Here is an 18,475-nt window from a genome sequence, read left to right on the forward strand (position 1 = left end):
CTTAAATTAAAATAGTATTAAAAGCACTGGTTTAAAAAGCAAGTGCTAAAACAACTCAATAATCTATTTTCAGTATGCATGTCACAGTACAAAAACCCCGAAATATCTTTAATATATCAACATGGAATTTAAACCTAAATAGCAGTAAGTTGGTAAATAGATATGTTGGATCAAATGTGTACTCAGATTTTAAGCAATTGAATCTTTTAATACAAAACTGAGGTTCTTATGTCCAGAGTGCATTTTTAATAAAATGGCGATTGTATTGAATATACCAATTAAATATAATAATGTTAAAAAATGTAAGCATAAATTTAATGTAACAATGTATACTCATTGTTGAAAATTGATATCAGCAAATAATACAATTAAAATAATAAAAAGCTAGAAAGAGCTGGGAGTATATGATACATGATGATACATACCTCAGTAATGTTTCAAACAGCTAATGCTAATGGATTACTTATATTTGCATCAACAATGAATTCTATCTTTAAGAATTACATATCGCACCATCTTAAGACAATAATAGTTAAGGAAAAGAACACAAAGGAGATAAATAATGTAATAACGTGATACATGATGGCTTGTCGTGTCGTTTGCTTGAGCAACAAGAAATACATGCCAATACGCAGGCGCTTTAAGCTGGACTGAAGAATCTGCTGTGAGTGCCAATCTTCCATGTTTAGCATTGCGTTGTTGTCCAGTAATTTCTTTACAGTCCATCTATGGCCTTCTTGTGCTGCAAGTTGAATAGCAGTATAGCCTTCAAATTGCTTTACATTTAAATCAGCGCCTGAGTGTATTAGAACGTCTACGACATTAACTTTTCCAAACAACGCGGCAAAATGTAAGGCAGTATTTTGACGATTTGTCTGCTTGTTAACGTCTGCTCCGTGTTCTATAAGTAAACGTACGACATCAACTTCGTCTGTTTGTGCGGCGTACATCAGTGCAGTGAGACCGAAATTGTCAACACTATTAACATCAATCAGTTTTGTATCAAGCAGGTATTTTACAGCGGTAACATGGCCAGCAGTTGAAGATAAGATTAAAGCGTTTTTCCCTTCTTTTGTTTTCTGTTTGACGGATGCCCAGCTGTTAAAAAGAATGTTCATGTTTTTAACGTCACCTCTAGACGCGGCAACCATAAACGCTGACATGTCATTTCCATCTGCCATGTTAACATCGGCGCCGTGTGCAAGTAAACATTGAATAATTTCAGTGTTGCCAGAATTGGCGGCAGTCATCAGGGGAGTTAATCCTTTAGAATTCTTAATATTGAGATCCGTGCCACTTTCCAAGAGATACTTTACTAACTGAATATTGTTCTCTGTAACAGCCTTAAATAAGGCGCTTGATTTGTCTGTTATTTTAGAGCCGAAAGCAAACCCTTGGTTTCTGGTTGATGACGTCATTGCTAAGACAGTCGTTAAATATTTTAAAACTTGAAATGTTACTGCAGAAAAAAGTATTATCACGTTTAACATATTTTGATGGTTGAACGTTTAAAATGTTTATGTATCACAAAGTGTCTAACGAAAATCAATTGTATCTTGTAGTAGTTAATGAATAACAAATATATATTTTACATGTAGTGGTGATTGGTGGTAGAGCGTGGAACTGCAAAATGTATGATAATATAGTTTGCTAAGCAGGAATTTACTGAATTGTAAACTGATTCCGTAAAAATATTTAAAATTAAGAGAGACTGGACTTAGTATGACAAATTTTTTTAATTGATGAAGCAAGTCCTTTTGTTATCATACATACTAAATTATATCGTGCTAATTTAGGCTCAATCTTTTAAAGTCATAGCTATAACGAAAATATGCAGTAACTATTCAGCACAGAAGAGCAAGAAATTTGTAGTTATTTAATGTGTCATTTAATTAGAAGAGTACGTGTTTTTTAGCGCAATTTCCTTACAGGAATTGCGATTATTAACTCGTCATTTCTGGATGGATGTGCACAGCTTTAAGTCGTATCTCCTCCTCAACGAAGCAATATCGAGGACTAGTTTTAAAGCAAATATGTTAAGCAAGTTCCAACGATGATTGTGGGCCAAAAAAATTCCCGGAATTCCTTCCTGGATTTCCCGGAAAAGCCAAAAAACCTCGAAAAAATGCAGTTTTTGGCCCATATCTCGGCAACCAGACCACTTAGCGACTTGAAACATTTACCAATTGATTCCTGCCATAATTTAGAACAATATTGCCGAAAAAAGTTTTCAAAAATATTCCTTTCGTTCGGTCACAAATTTTTTTTAAAAATGACATAAACACATACAAAACGATCGTTCTCCTAGCTTGAACGCACTCCAGCATTATACGTCTTGTGTTTTGTCCCCGTGTGTGCTTTACGCTACGACCGAGCTATTTTTAGATAACATAAGGAAATTGCGCTTAAATTGTCACTAGACTTTTTATGAACTTGTTTTCCTTCCGTCATCGGTATAGCAACTCTGTCTTCGTTTTTTAAAATGTAAGAATGCGGTCCTAGCATGCGTCGGATTTTCTTAATACGAATACAAGACTGACGTGTATATTGTATTGCCTTAATTATTTTTTTTATGTCGTCAAAGCTTATATCTGCTCGCATATTTGGTAAAAGACATTCTAAAAATGTTTGCTAACGCTCAAATGATAAAAGATGTTAAATTATTTAATGTCAGAATTATTTTGTATGATTTCGTGAGGGTAGTGGTGCACTGTTTTTTTAATTTCACTTAGTTATCATACACCCTTAATTAGGTGTTGTATTGCGAGTTGGGGACGGGGTCGACCTTGTAATACATCGTGGATCCAAAGAATGAATATCCAATAGGATTTACTGAACATGGCCGCATTGGTTTATTCAATTAACGAGTTTTTTACTAAAAAAATATAAACTCAATGAGTGTATAGCTAATTAAAAACACAGTAGAAACATGTTAAATTATTATTATTTTGCATTATAAAAAAATATGAACGACAAAAGCACTTATTTTGCATAACAAGGGTATCAAAATTTGTTTAGACTTACAAAAGTTAATTAAAGATAAAAAGCATAATATCTGCTTACATTTTTACGTTTATTATCTCTTACACACCAGTTTATAATTACTGAATCAGATACCTGCAGTGCGTTGCTATTTGATATCGTTAAGATACCGAGACCAGTTCAGCTGTCTTTGTCTATTCTTCAGCTGCAACAGATTAAAAGCCTCCTTCACTGCACATTGGCTTCGAAATATGACACTTAAGCCCTTCACGGTTCAGATGAGACGTGTATTTTAAAACCAGAAACACAGTTTATGGAATGCGCATAAGTAAGTAAGCTAGTTACACATCTATCGGCTAAACACTCATGTATACGCTGATGTAATGACTTTGTTTTTTGTTTAAGTATAAGTGGGATAAACGTTGTTTTCTAAAAAGTAAAATTTGAGTTAAACTCCGTGTAAGGGCATGCGAGTAAAAATAATAAATGGGAAGAGATTCATTGATACGCTTGACCAATCATCTTGCAGTACAGTAAACCAAAACAAATAACGATAGGTGGCGACTAACCACGTCTTCTAGGTAGCCATCTTGTTTCTAAATAAATAAAACAATCGCCTGTCTTCGTTTGTTTATTTTATTTGCATATAATATTTATTTGTTGTTTTAAAATTATGCAACAAATTTAGGATAATAATTGAAACTTTGCCAAGAAATGCACTGTTGATTGTCATAGGAACACTATTAAACACTGTTTGGTACGCTTTATACTAAGCTGAAACAATGCCTCATGTTTGAAGAATGTACCAAGTCCATCCCCTTCATCCCCTCCTCGCTAGTCAACCAACGACCAGTTTATAATATTGTTACATCATTATATGATAGGCTTAAAGGGTTCATCAGACTTTACATCGGACTGTAAACTACAAATTTGTTAACGTGTATGTCCTTAGCTCCATGTAGGGTTTGCTAGCAACTAATGTAATTACTAGATGGAATAGCTGATATGCATTCACGTATGCCCTGTACGGAAACAGTGTACTTGACCCCATCTACACGGATGTGTTATTCGCGGTTGAATGAATGAAGCTGTAGATGTAGACAAAAAATCATATAGTGATTTATTAGAAAGATTATGTTTGAAGTTGTCAGAAAACAATTGATTAAACGTTCGATCATATAACACTCGTCACATATAACAATGTGTGACGTAATGTATGGACGAACCTAAACTCCATTTCTACTTTTTACTTTAACTACCTATAGCACTAAGCCTAACATGAGTATTTTAATATTTAAACGTAGAACATAATACTATGTTCACCTATTTTAAAATAATTAATCTATGCCTTCTACCGCTTAATATTCACATTACAACATGGTTTTTGAATATTTTGATAAAACACCCGTTTAACAATTATAACGCTTTTCGCCCTGGTCGCGTATTTCTCTATTTTCCACTTCTCTTAGATTATCAACAGTCGCGTAAAATTCAACATTATTTTTTCCTATAATTGATTCGCGCGAAAATGTCACCCTACATCTGTGCTGTTTACCACCGACGCAAAAGAACTATGTTGCTTTCATTGTAAAATAATATCTAGACAATATTGAAATGATCATGATATGCAGGGGGGGGGGGGGGGAGGGGTGGGATAGAAGGAATTGCGTGTCTGTGCTGTCAGGTTAAAGTTAAACGATTCCGCCTGTCCTAGCATTCATGACTTAACACCAGAGTTTCTTTCAGGGATTTCCACCGCCCTCCCATTACCGAACGAATTTATATAGAATATATATATTTACCAGTGCCCGCCCACACCCCAACCCTGGAAAATTTTGTCCTCCCCCCACCTCCAAAAATTTCAAATGCTCCCTCCCACCCCCTCCCCCAATTGCATAACACATGTTCTAGCTTACACAATGTTGACATTACTTGTTAATTAATATGTCCAGAACGTTCACTTATACACATAACTAATCGGTATTCAGAATTTTAAATTTTAAAATGTATTTTGTTATCGCTGATCTATCGCTTTGATCTATTGGTGCGATTACTGTTTTTGATTGAAACAAACGAAACGCAACCGTTACCCTGAAACGTTTACAATTAAATGAATTGTGTGAAAGACATAATCACAAACTGGCCAAATTTTACTCGACAAGTTACTCAATTAATTCAACACCAAAGCGAAACTAGGTGAAACTCATTTGGTCAAAATTTTATAAAAATATATTTCTAAGGCATTTGACATGTGCCATTATGTCCCGTGACCAGAACCTAAGATTAGAAAAAAATTAGTGTCACAAATTACCTTTAAGCTCTGCTTGAAAGTTTTATTTAACTTAAAACTCGATTATGTTACTGCTTAAAACAGCTAACATATTATAGCCTAGCATTTGCATCTCAATATATTACAACATATCCGAAGCTAACGCAACTTCAAAAACCACACAGACTACAAGTTGCAATGTTTATATATATGAGTTTATATACTTTTATGATATATTTACTATGCAATTTTAATAGATACGGTTAGACATCCGGGAACGTAAAAGACAACTGAGTTAATTAAAGCAAATTTAAAACAATAAGCCGATGTTAGAATTCTAATCAAATTTAAATTATCATTTAACCAAAGCAACATACAATAAAACAACTAGTCTTACAATACAGTAACATCAGTCAACCATGAGTAACAACTAAATATTATTTAGCCACGCAATGACTCAGTGTGTTAGTTGCTATTTTGTTTCATTTTACCTGATACACAACATCGAACCAAACAGTATCTAAACATTACTAACACAATTGACAGTGCGTACTCATGTGATGTGGTGTAAACGTACATACAATACATTATTAAAATCGGGGCGAGTGATGGTGAGGTGGGGAGGGATGAAGTAGGCTGTACCTGGTTAAATTTTCAATACCTGTATGTTTACACACCGTAACTTTCCCCTTGTCTACTAGCCTTGATACAACGTTAAAAACTTGTCAAGCAGGGCACAGCGCTGCTATTGCCGTCAGCTATTGAATTTAAAACTCTGATTGTTTGGTTACGTCTTTATTGAGAGTTGTGTACCTTCTAAAAAAAGAAGTACATTTTACAATCGTTTTCACTTTATTCATCATAAGCTTTTCCCGGTAGTGCCCAAGATAAAGAGGGCAGATGGAGTAGAGTTCATCTGTTACAGGGACCTCGACAGATGAAAGGATTGTTTGGTCAGCACTATGTACAGCCGCCTTTGTTTTCCCTAACGTGAGTTGTATACACATCATAACTGGCAGGACTTAACAACACTATGAATTAACAACACTCTGCTTGAAGTAAAAATATAATGTCTATTTAATCAACTTATCTCCTTTACTTCTGTATACAACCAGTCGTCTGTCACACACCATTTCACTTTCACCGTCATCTACCTGTTCCACAAGTCATCTCATCCGTCCTCCTTTTATCTCGCTCCTAAAAACACGCACTTTCCCTCGACCAGTTGCTTCCCTTGTTACACTCATTCACTCCGTACAACATTAACATACATATGCCATTGATCACACTACATTATACACACTATTTACACTATTCGGCTCGACGTACACACCTTTATATCACATCACTGCCCCTAAACCAACCCAACATATCCGAATCTAACCCAACTGAAACTCATTTAGATTCTATCCTACTTCACCCAACCCTTACCAAAACTAAACCATGGTAACTTAAACGAAGCAATACAAACGCAATTTCATTGCAACCAAGTCCTATGCAACCTTCATCATATCAGCCAACCATACTGTGTTTTAAATCTTAACTTGTTCCAACTTATGATTAACCTGCTTCAAACTATACCAAACATTAATTTTGCGAAACCGACTTCATCTTTCCTAAACTAACCGAACATACAAAGCGTGAGTTATATATATCGATGGTCTCGGTCGCAAACCGTCTAACTCAAAAAAATTCGATTTTCTTTTTTTTACATAAATCAAAAGCCAATATGATTCCCCATAATGCCTGAAAATATTAGAGAAATCTGTAGAATGATTATTGAGATATAATCATTTGAACAAACCGCCTATTATTTCTAGCGCTAAATTTGTCAGTACACTTTTGATCGGGAACGCAGTCGCACGCCGTAATCACACAATTTTACAGCACAGCAGTCACAGTACTTATAGGTAAGGATATTTGATCAATTATGTTCAACTATTCTATTACATTTTACCATTTTAAAAAATAATAAACAAATAGTATTTGTTTAATGTAGCCTATTTCCAGATTTTCAATAACCAAACTGATTTGTTTACATTTTTTAGGCTAACACAATGCCTTAAACTAGATCTTCATTCTAGAATCTAAATATCAATCAAAACAATATAATTCGAATTATATTTCCACAAGAATGTGCAATAAATTTAATAATTGTTAATTCACTACTAGCTTTAGATTGAGGGTTTAGATACGTGTTAAGAAATATTTATATGGTAGGTTACAAAATGTTTGGCGTACATGTTCAACGACATGGTTAGTTGTCTTTAGTAGATGCTTTTATGATTACTTTTTCAACAGACAAGCCTATCTCAACACACCAGCCTCTCTTACCAAACCAGCCTCTCTCAACAAACCAGACTTACTACATAACAGACCAGCCTCTCAACATATCAGCCTTTCTCAACAGACTAGCCTCTCTCAACAGACAAGCCTCTCTTAACAGACCAGCCTCTCTCAACAGACCAGCCTCTCTCAACAGACCAGCCTCTCTCAACATACCAGCCTCTCTCAACAGACCAGCCTCTCTCAACAAACCAGACTTACCACATAACAGACCAGCCTCTCTCAACAGACCAGCCTCTCTCAACATATCAGCCTCTCTCAACAGACCAACCTCTCTCAACAGACCAGCCTCTCTCAACACACCAGTCTTACCACATAACAGGCCAGCCTCTCTCAACATACCAGCCTCTCTCAACATACCAGCCTCTCTCAACAGACCAGCCTCTCTCTACAGACCAGCCTCTCTCAAAATACCAGCCTTTCTCAACATACCAGCCTCTCTCAACAGACCAGCCTCTCTTAACAGATCAGCCTCTCTTAACAGACCAGCCTCTCTCAACAGACCAGCCTCTCTCAACAGACCAGCCTCTCTTAACAGATCAGCCTCTCTTAACAGACCAGCCTCTCTCAACATACCAGCCTCTCTCAACATACCAGCTTCTCTAAACAGACCAGCCTCTCGACATACCAGCCTCTCTCAACAGATTAGCCTCTCTCAACAGACCAGCCTCTCTCAACATACCAGCCTCTCTCAACAGACCAGTCTCTATTAACAGATCAGCCTCTCTCAACAGATCAGCCTCTCTCAACAGATCAGCCTCTCTCAACAGACCAGTCTTACCATACAAGACACCAGCATCTGTCAACTGACAAATCGTAAAATCACCAGCATCTCTCAACAGACCAGCCTTTCACAACAGACCAGTCGTAACAAAAAGGCACCAGTAACTTACAAGAGACCAGTCTCTCTCAGCAGACCAGTCGTAATATACAAAAGACCAATCTCTCTCAACTGACCAATCTTACCCTCCAAGATACCAGCCTCTCTCAACAGACCATTCTTACCATACAAGAGCCCAGACTCTCTCAAAAGATTAGTCTTATCCTACAATAAACAAGCCTCTCTCTACACACCAGTCCTACCATACAAGACACCAGCCTTTCTCAACAGATCAGTCGTAACATACAATAGACCAGCCTCACATAACAGACATTAGACACCAGCCTCTCTCAAACAGACCAGCCATACCATACAAGAGACCAGCCGCTCTCAAAAGACCAGTCAGACCTATCAAGAATTCAAAGCGACAGATATTCGTGCACTGCAGTACAAGCCTGATGCTACTGTCTACTTCAAAGTGAATTAGCAGATAGCTGGCAATTGCTAAGCTAGGGTCGTAAGATTATGATCTCATCTGTAGCCCCTGTCAAGTTGTACAAGAGCAGGAAAAAAAGATAAAAGCTGTCATATTTGAGCACCTAAAAGCAAGCAATAAACACACCTTTTTATGATGATTTCCCTGATTTTAAAAATGTGTTGCCATTTTAATGTTTCTTTATGTGACGTTTATTCAAAGAATAAATTTAAAAAAATAAACACATTTTTTTGTGTTACATTTTTGTAAAATAAGTAAACATTAAGTCAGTATTAATGTAATTAGTGTGTAATGTCTCATTCATAATATATCTGACAATACGGTTTCTGTTTTTACTATTATCATTCTACAAACCCAGCACCCACCAGATTAAGTAAAAAAAAACTGTGAGAATAGAAAGATGTAACAAATAAAGCATAACCTTTAACAGTTAACAAGTCTAATGCTAAATACAGACATAATGAATACAGTCGAAAGCGATAAAGCCATACTAAAACATCTCTACTAAAAATTAAACTGACCCCATTATGTAGAATAAACTCAAATAATTAAAATATGAGCCCAAAACTATAATCTAAATATTATGAAGTGGTAATTATAACTTAAAAACATAAACATAACTAAATCACGTTCATTGGACAAAACGAACGAACGCGGCTGAGACCGAAATTCTCGGCTCAAAACAGCTAAGTCTGCGCGAGCACAGATAGACGGTTTGCACCGAGAATTTTAGACCGAGCAAACCGTCTATCTTTTTAAAACTGCTATAATTATGTAAATATTAACAAAACTCATTTTAAAACGCTACAGTATAGTCGGTAGGGAGTTTCTTCGGAGATATCATTTTTAAAAAATTGTAATAGAGCGATCGAGAAGGAAATAATCAGTTTTTTGTCTCTCCTGTAAAATTTACATTTTCGGAGTTTGCGACCGAGACCATCGATATATATATATATATATATATATATATATATATATATATATATATATATATATATATATATATATATATATATATATATATATAAAAATATATATATATTCTAGCCGTCTCGGCCAGGCCCTGCACTGGACTCTGTGAGAAACCTATCTGTAAAGAACCATGGCTTGTGTGTTTAGTAATCAGCATATATCCCAGAATTGTCCATCCTGAACATAAACACAACACAAACACAACACAACACCAACACCAACACTAACACCAGCACCAACATAGACACAAAAAGTAGACACAAAGAATAACCTGCGGGAATTCCCGTTCTCGAATAAAGATGTCTTTTTTTACATCAAATGTCTTTGATTATAAAAAAAAATAAGTACACTGTACGTTCAGTGTATGAAATAAATAAAAGGCAGTATTTAACATACCTACAACAATGCACTTAATCAATCCCCATTAATTATATAAGTATTTTTCCCCAACACCAAAACAAAGTAATAAAAAGTAAATTCTTTTCCACCCGATGTAATGTTTTTTTTAAAGGGAAGTAATTGTGTTTTCCTAATTTATCAAGGAAAGTAATCAATGCTAAATCACTAAATATAAATCATTTTCAGAAATAACTAGAATTTTTTTGTAAAATATGATATTTATAAAATTTTGTTTAATGAACATGCTGACAATTATTACTATCAGTTTGAAAAATTGTTTTACAACATGTGTCTGCTCCACATAGCAAAACTACCCTGACATTTGTGTTAAGTATCCTAATTTTTGTTTGGTTGGAAATGGCAGACTTTTTCCATATGGATCGCAGAACTGTGAAAGCGCAGCGGGCTCTATTAATTCTAGCACGTATGTCCTCCTCTGAGCTTCCCGATTTGCTGAACTTTATGCCAAGATAGGCAAACTCTTCCACATCATTTACCTGTCTTCAGTCTATTGTCACTGGGGCCTCCTGGTTATTGTTGATTTTCATCACTTGTCTTTTCTTTGTTGATCTTGAGACATACGCGTTGAGAGATGTCTTGTAGCAGATGCGAGATTAAGGCAAGATCATCTGCAAACTATAGATCCTCTATTTTCCCTGTGACTGTCCACTGTATACCTTTTCCAGAACTGGCTGTGCGCGTCACTCAATCGAGAACCAATAAGAAGAGAAGAGGCGACCACGGACATCCATGTCTAACACCTGTGTTAACCAGAAACTCTTCAGACAGTTTCCCGGCATGGCTAACTTGGCATATTGTAGTATAGCAGGGAATAATTTATAAAAATTTCTTCAAATTTCTTACAGTAGAAAAATATTCAGTAAGTTAAAGTATATTGTTGGTTGTTTTTATTTGGGGCGGGGGGGGGGGGGTTATTTTAGAAAATTGTGATTTTATCTTTTTGCGTATGTGTGTTTCTAGATATGTGTATGTATTTGTGCTTGCGATAGGGATTAACATAATATGTTGCGCGAGGTGGCAGCACAGACAGTGGGATATTCTATAATTGCCTACAAAATATTAAATATTATTTTAAAAAACCCATCTCATTTAGAAAGTTAGTTGTTTTAAAAGGTTAACAGTATTAACATTTATATCAATTTAAAAAAAAAAGTGGTACCTATGTTCGAGGTCTTAGATTCCAACCGATATTGTTTCGAATGTTCTAGTTGCGTATGATGGGTCGGTGCCAATATTCTTCTCTGCAACACCAGCAAGTTGACCGTAAGCCCCATATACTGCTATCATACCAGCTCGTCCTTCACCGCGCAAGTAAAACCACCTCGAGTGTAGCATAATGATGTATTAGTTTTCAGATAACATCTACATTCACACTATCAAAAAGATCGTGTACAAAGGTGACTGCAACAGTTTGGACTATTTAATCACGAGATAAATTGCCCGTTGAGTGTTGTCTTTTTCTCTAAACCAAAACCTAAATCACCACCTTAACTTCCAGATTAACCGTAAACGATCAATGCTATTTTTATCCAGAATCGGCACGTACTTACTGCATAGTGATAGATGAGCATTATATTTTATTACACATTTCCTGCTATAAATAGATCCGACTTGAGCAGTTCCTCAGCACTTGGACGATCCTTGAAATTCTTGTGGAACGTCTTGCCCAAGAATTTGGCTATTTCCTTAGAACTTGTAGTCCAGTTTTTGACCGATGCCGATTTTGTAAGCCGCTTTAACGGGGTAAGGTGACCCAATGGGGGATTCCCCGTGACCGGGAAAATAAAATACACGGGACGGACAAAAATCAAAAGCTAGGGGCCCAACTCGAAAGTAAATATGGAAAAAGAATGCTATTTTAAGTGTGACGTGGATGCGACGCTAAAAACAATATATAAAATTATGTCTGACTGTCGAGTAGTTAACAAAGTCGAGTTCATGTTTCTTTCCCCTCGAGATTTTACGTTGTTGTCAGCCTTGTGTACATCCCCTATACTTAACCCGACCTATGTTGTGTACTCATAAAAGCTGGGTGAACTGATAGGCTAAAGTGGCTATAGGCCGTACAACAATCTGGTTCTAATTAAAATGTCAGTCTGTAAAACGTATGTACCAGATATCCGCTCTGACGTCATAGTTCTCACTTCCTGTTCCTGTGATAATCTCAGGCGCCATCCAGTAGGACGTGCCGACCTTTGACCTGGCATTGGTCAGTGTGTGGAGGATCTTGGACAGTCCGAAGTTGGTCAGCTGGACCTTGTCTGGTGACTCCAGCAGCACGTTCTCACCTGTGTAAGGTACAAAGGTTTGTTTTACCTGGACAGGTGTTGGTATGGTGGAACAAATCTGGGTACCAGATAGTCATTTTAGTCTGTTGTCTTTACATCCTACAACTAATATGCCTTCTAAATTTTATTTTGTCAGATTTTGAATTCTGGCCCTAAAGTTTAGCCCCATAAAACCTGAACAATCAGACTATCAACTTGTACGTTGAGATGTAAGGAATAACTGTGTATGCTGAACATATTTATTTTTAAGTAGCGCACCACCATCTGTCTCTAAACTCTAAACAATCGGTCATATTAACAAAAGAAAATAAATAAATAAAGACATCAAAATACTACTAAAATTATATTGTTTGTTACAAGTTGTATTTACATAATAAAAACCCACAATAAAACTCGAAAAATATCATCCTACCTTTTACGTCTCTGTGAATGATGATCGGTTTGTTATTGTGCAAATATTTCAAGCCTTCAAGAATTTGTCTGGTGTAGATTCGGACTGTAACCTCATATAGAGGCGACCCTCTTTCTTTTATCAGCTTCGCTACAGAACTCTGAGAATTTGTTTTAACAGATTGATGTTTCTTTTGTTTTAGAGTCTAAAAAACACCTAAACCTTTTAATAAATTGGTGGTAAATTATGGGTTTATTACTCTAATGAAAATTTTTTAAAAATGTGTTTAAAAGTGAAATTTATGATTGACCAATTATGTACAGATAGAATGTGAATGTATCGACCAGACGTCAATTAAATCTTAGCATATAAGTACGCTTTCATACATGTTACTGTATTAATTAGAATTTGTTTCAATCAGCCGAGATAATTGATTTAAATAAACTAATAATAAAAAAAATACAGTTTATTTTCAAATGAGGTAGATAATATAAGCTTATGGGTTATGAATTTAATTAGAATTTTACTAGCAGCACCCACTTACAAGTTTCATGTATTTGTAAAATATGGTTAGAAGGTTCGGGTTTTGTTTGAAACCATAGAAGGCTACAATTCGCGGGTGTTTTATCTGCTCCAGAATTCTCAACTCAGCCAAATTCTATAAAAAGAAAATAATGATAACATATAGGCCTATAAATATTTTTAATAAATAATACTATGCCTATAACTTCATATTGCTCATTTTATGTCTATTTCAATTATTTGACAAATAAATTAGTTCCAACAACTCAACTAACTTTTTTCTTTTCGATTTGAGTCGATGCGACTGAAATATCTTTGCCAACAAACTTGACCTCCCTTGGCTCGCTAGGGTCGATAATCTCGTATACATTTACACTTCCACCGACGAAATTTCCCTTGCTCCAAACATGACGGTGACGTCGATGTTATAATAACTTTAATGAAAAAAAACTATCAAGCACAAATATCATTTTATACATTATTTAGAAAAATATATGAAATAAGTATTGATATACTTTAGAAAAGCATTTTTAATAAATCCAAAAAGATTTGAAAAAAAACACCTAAAATTTAAATTATGAATTAGATCTAGAGTCTATACATTTACAAAACTTACTATCGGTCTCTTCCTCCGCCATCAGCGACAACGTGTATATTCTATTACTCAAGGTAAATAAAGTTGCAAGAGATTTTTTTCAACTTATAATGTAATATGTAACTGTCTATTACCAATTAATAAGTTGCAAGCTGTTTAAATTGAATATAAACAATTAAAATAAATTGCAACGCGGTTTACGAAATGTAAAAGATTAAATAATATCGGATTATAATATCGGATTTTCCCAATCATTAACGTAAAACGTGTAATACTTGACTTAAACGAATATTTTCCTTTAAAAAATAATATATGGCCTACTACTTTTGTTTTATTATTGAAGAACTTATTTTTTTTTTATTAAACTTAAATTTAAGAAAAATGTCTTTTGAATTAACACATATTTTAGAAGAAAATATATATAAAACTAGATACTAGATCTAGAAGTAGTTTTAGAAATCTAGATCTTACATTACAACCTTCTTCCCTATGGGCTTGCTATGCCAGATAAATATGCTTTTAACTACACTAAAAAAGTATATTGCTAAGTATTAAACTTTTGTAAACAATCTCGTAAAATTTAAATAATGTTGCGCGAGAATCAAATTATATATATATATATATATATATATATATATATATATATATATATATATATATATATATATATATATATATATATATATATATATATACATACATATACATCGTTTCTCGGCCAGTTTAATAGTCTAATATTATTGAAGTCATGCTAAATATATAATTAGAAAACGCTCTCGAAAAACCGAAATCAAAATGACTGAAAATGTACTAGTCAGGCGTGATGTCACTTTCTAAAAATATACATATTGAGCTATTATTTGACGGAAATGTCGGCCTTGACCTAGATTACATGCTATTTTTCAGCAATTTCACTGCTCACAAGGCAGCCATCTTTCATTCTTTACAATCGTCATTGCCTTCAGACTTTTCGAAACTGTGAATTAATTTTTGTTGGTAGACTGATTTTAAGGTAAGTTATCAATTGCTTACTAACTATTCGTATCAATTAAACTATTAACTATTTTTTTAAATAACCATTTTTCAATAGAATGATTAAAATTCACATGGAGCTAGATCTATTAATTATTAATTATCGATTCGAATTTTTACAAGTGGTTTTTAACCTATTTTTTCACATTTTATGCTAATAGGTTGTAGGTCATTAAAAAATTTATAACTAAAAAAGGTTTGGAAATATCTATTTTTTACTCTATAAGTTTCATAACTATCCTGATAATTATTTAAACCCAAAATTTGGCGTTTATAGTATTAGTATTGTAGTCTCCGACATACTTATTTTAAAATGGTTGTAAAAATGGAACGTTTTCCTCTAAATTAAATCGGCAAACAGTTTTAAAAATTGAAAAAAAATTTATTAAAGTGTATCAAACATAGATCTAAATACAAATGATTTGCAAGTATTATTTTCTTTCAAAATGTCGAATTATAGAAAATCAGCATCAGGGTCCCTCCAAACTGCAGTGTTTGAGAGAGCAAGATTTCCCATAACAACAACGACCATATGTAAATTAGAGTGGTTTCCTCTAAATCACTTACTTTAATTTTACCAAAAAATACTTAAATTTTAAATAAAGTTGTTTAAAATGAGGTACACGAATGAAACTTTTAAACATTTATGTAACTATTAAAACATAAATCCTCATAAAAAGTGAATTAAATACTAAATTTAATTAGTCACCGTTCTTTCACATTACTAGTCTCGGAAGATTTTACGTACATATAATGATAGATTACCAACTTTTATAACACTAAGCCTAGATGATTTTTTTTATCTAATGTATTTATTGATTATATTTGGCAGCCAGTTTCTACAACATCTTAATATACTTTTGATAGCTTGAAATATAAAGATAACCAGGTCTAGCAAAATTAATTTAAACTCACCACTTTCTTTTACACAATAGGCTCGAGGAAACAACAGCATGACAGTAGTTCAGGTAAACTATGTGTTTGTATATCTAGTGACCCAATTAGCGCGTTGCGCGAACACACACTGCACGACTTCATACGCCTTGATTCTTTTTATAAAGCTCCGCAATGGTTGATATTTTTTCCAAATGAAATTAGGTCTGCTTGTCCAAGCTCTACAAATAACATATTTACTATTAGGCTGATACGATTTTTCTTAGTTTCCAGTCGAAATAAATACTTACTAACACGGTATTACAGGAGCTATTTTCCAAACTCACTATTATTGACGGAACTACCGTGCCCACTATGCCCGCCTAAACTCCGAGCGTAAATAAAATGAAACAACTAACGCTTCACTGCTTTTATTAATTTTGTGAAAGCGTTTTAGAAAAGTAAAATCTTACATGGTAGGTTGTGTAGAGAATATAAATTATGAGAAAATTGCATTACTTTATCAAATAGTGTTTGTTTTGCAAAGCATGTAGCGACTTTGCTACACTATTCAACGGTGGATAAAAAATTGCAAAAAAAAAAAAGGAAATTTGAAATTTATTGAGTAATTATTGATTTTGTAAAATACTTTTTTATCCCCATCCGGAGAATTAGAAATTAGTTTACAAGATAGAAATTTACATTATTTGCACCATATCACTATTACTAGTGCCAGTCAATATATAGCCTCATTTTGCTGTACGTAATCTCTATCGAGTATAACTTGAAATTTTTATTGTTTTAAATGTAAAGTGGTTTTCAATTATTCAATTTTGTTTATAGCCCAAACGTTATAATATCTACCATGCTGATAACTGGCCATTTGCAGAAACCAGAGACATGACTGATAGAAGCCAATGAATTGATTTATAAGTGCTACATCAAAGATTTTTCTGGATTCCACTGTGTAATGCAGATCTAGTAAATGTGCATTTGTTCACCCATTATACTTAAATAGTCTTCATCTATGAAATGTTGGAAAATATTACATAGTGTTAAATAAAATAATCTCGAACAGATGAAAGCCCTTGTGCTCAAAAACCAAGTTGATCAATTCCTTTTCCTTAAAAGTACTAGAGCTATCTTCTTATAAATGTACATCATATAAATGTACAGACATCAGGCGAATCAATAGATGAATAATAATTTAGACATTAGTGACCAAAGACGAATGCAATCTCTTTTCTGACAGAATTCTTCTGTAATAATCTTTGCTCATTCTAGGCATCCTGTAAAAAATGAACAATGTTATTACTAAAACAAGCTTTTAATTATATCTAGATCTATATACTTTATCTCCACACTTGCACAAATTGAATAATAATTTAAATAACAATAATGAATCACTGATAATTTTACTATGATCGAATATTATTATTTTATGTGAATGTATACGTAAGAATATCAGTCAAATAGTATTATACCATTGTTTTTCCTTAACGATAATCGCCACTACTTACATTTACCCATATTTATTAAGTTGTAACGTTATAAGGTAAATAATCAAATAATATACCAATGTCACTTGCATTTAGATTCCATCATTCTAGACAAAAAGAGATAAATAAAACAATCGCAAATTATAATATACTTCATGGTTTTATAAATTAAGTTTTGATTGCTTTTATAAAAATAAATAAACATTTATTACCTACAGTAATATTATTTAATGTGTTATGGGATGCAGTCAATAGTTGTAGGCTAGATATGTATGCCTAATATATTCAAACACTGTCTACATGTATGAATTGGTATAAGTAGAGAATTTTATGCAAGTTATACTAAGGGGTATCTGCTAAATATTAGTCTAATATTATATTATTATTATTGTACATTATCACACAGTTTTTCTTTAATATAAGGACCACGCTGTACTCCCAAACATTATTTTTAAATATCATATTTTCTATATTATAAATTATATAAATTTCAAGAGATGCTGGAAGAAACTCTGTTAGGAAGAGACCCACGCTTTTCTTTATAGTTATTTTAATAGTAGTGTATAATTTATTTTTCTACTTTTTAGTGCATTATTACATGAAAGCTTGTTGTTAAAACGTTTTTTTTTACTAATTTTTCATTCAGTACTTTAATTGTTTTAAATTTCCAATAGAGTTGCATAATAGAGCTTACATAAAAATGCGTATACCAAAAATTGCGCACACAGAAAAAGGGATGATGTTTTTAGCACACATAGAAACTTAGATATGAACGTATTTTCATTTCTGATCAAAGATACACTAACAATTTTCTTGCTTAAAATAGTGAATATTATTGTCTATACATTTCCAAAATGTAATAAAACGTAGGCCAACTTACTAAAGGTATCCTGCTGTGTTCAGGCGTGGAGAGGGATGGCAACACTGGGCCCTAGACAAACCACTTAAAATGACTTTAAAAACTTATTTG

At 33.7% G+C, this 18,475-nt stretch overlaps 3 protein-coding genes and 1 long non-coding RNA gene across 4 annotated transcripts in view; 1 reads left to right on the top strand and 3 right to left on the bottom strand.

Annotated features, from left to right (window-relative positions):
- Window positions 1–389: 389 nt before the first annotated feature.
- On the bottom strand, window positions 390–1,441 carry LOC131950246 (putative ankyrin repeat protein RF_0381). Its single transcript, XM_059312317.1, has one exon. The coding sequence runs from the start codon at window positions 1,416–1,418 to the stop codon at window positions 501–503; it is 918 nt and encodes a 305-aa protein (XP_059168300.1). The 5' UTR covers window positions 1,419–1,441; the 3' UTR covers window positions 390–500.
- Window positions 1,442–12,396: 10,955 nt separating this feature from the next.
- LOC131950224 (mitogen-activated protein kinase kinase kinase 3-like) lies at window positions 12,397–13,372 on the bottom strand. Its single transcript, XM_059312294.1, has 3 exons — window positions 13,361–13,372; window positions 13,006–13,144; window positions 12,397–12,593 (listed from the first exon to the last, which is right to left on the bottom strand). Exons 1-3 carry the CDS (start codon window positions 13,370–13,372, stop codon window positions 12,397–12,399), a joined length of 348 nt encoding a protein of 115 aa, XP_059168277.1.
- A 155-nt stretch (window positions 13,373–13,527) lies between these two features.
- On the bottom strand, window positions 13,528–14,253 carry LOC131950252 (uncharacterized). The gene is made up of 3 exons (XR_009388302.1): window positions 14,123–14,253; window positions 13,782–13,940; window positions 13,528–13,642 (listed from the first exon to the last, which is right to left on the bottom strand). It is a non-coding gene; the product is annotated as an uncharacterized LOC131950252 (long non-coding RNA).
- Window positions 14,254–15,027: 774 nt separating this feature from the next.
- LOC131950244 (uncharacterized) overlaps window positions 15,028–18,475 on the top strand; it is a 54,071-nt gene continuing 50,623 nt past the window's right edge. The window contains exon 1 of the mRNA XM_059312315.1: window positions 15,028–15,113. The gene's annotated coding sequence lies outside the window, so the exon portion shown is untranslated. The remainder of the gene's footprint in view (window positions 15,114–18,475) is intronic.

This window comes from Physella acuta, unplaced genomic scaffold, assembly GCF_028476545.2.
Source record: "Physella acuta isolate Inbredline_101_S28 unplaced genomic scaffold, ASM2847654v3 ptg000746l, whole genome shotgun sequence".
NCBI classification, from domain to species: Eukaryota; Metazoa; Mollusca; class Gastropoda; family Physidae; genus Physella; species Physella acuta.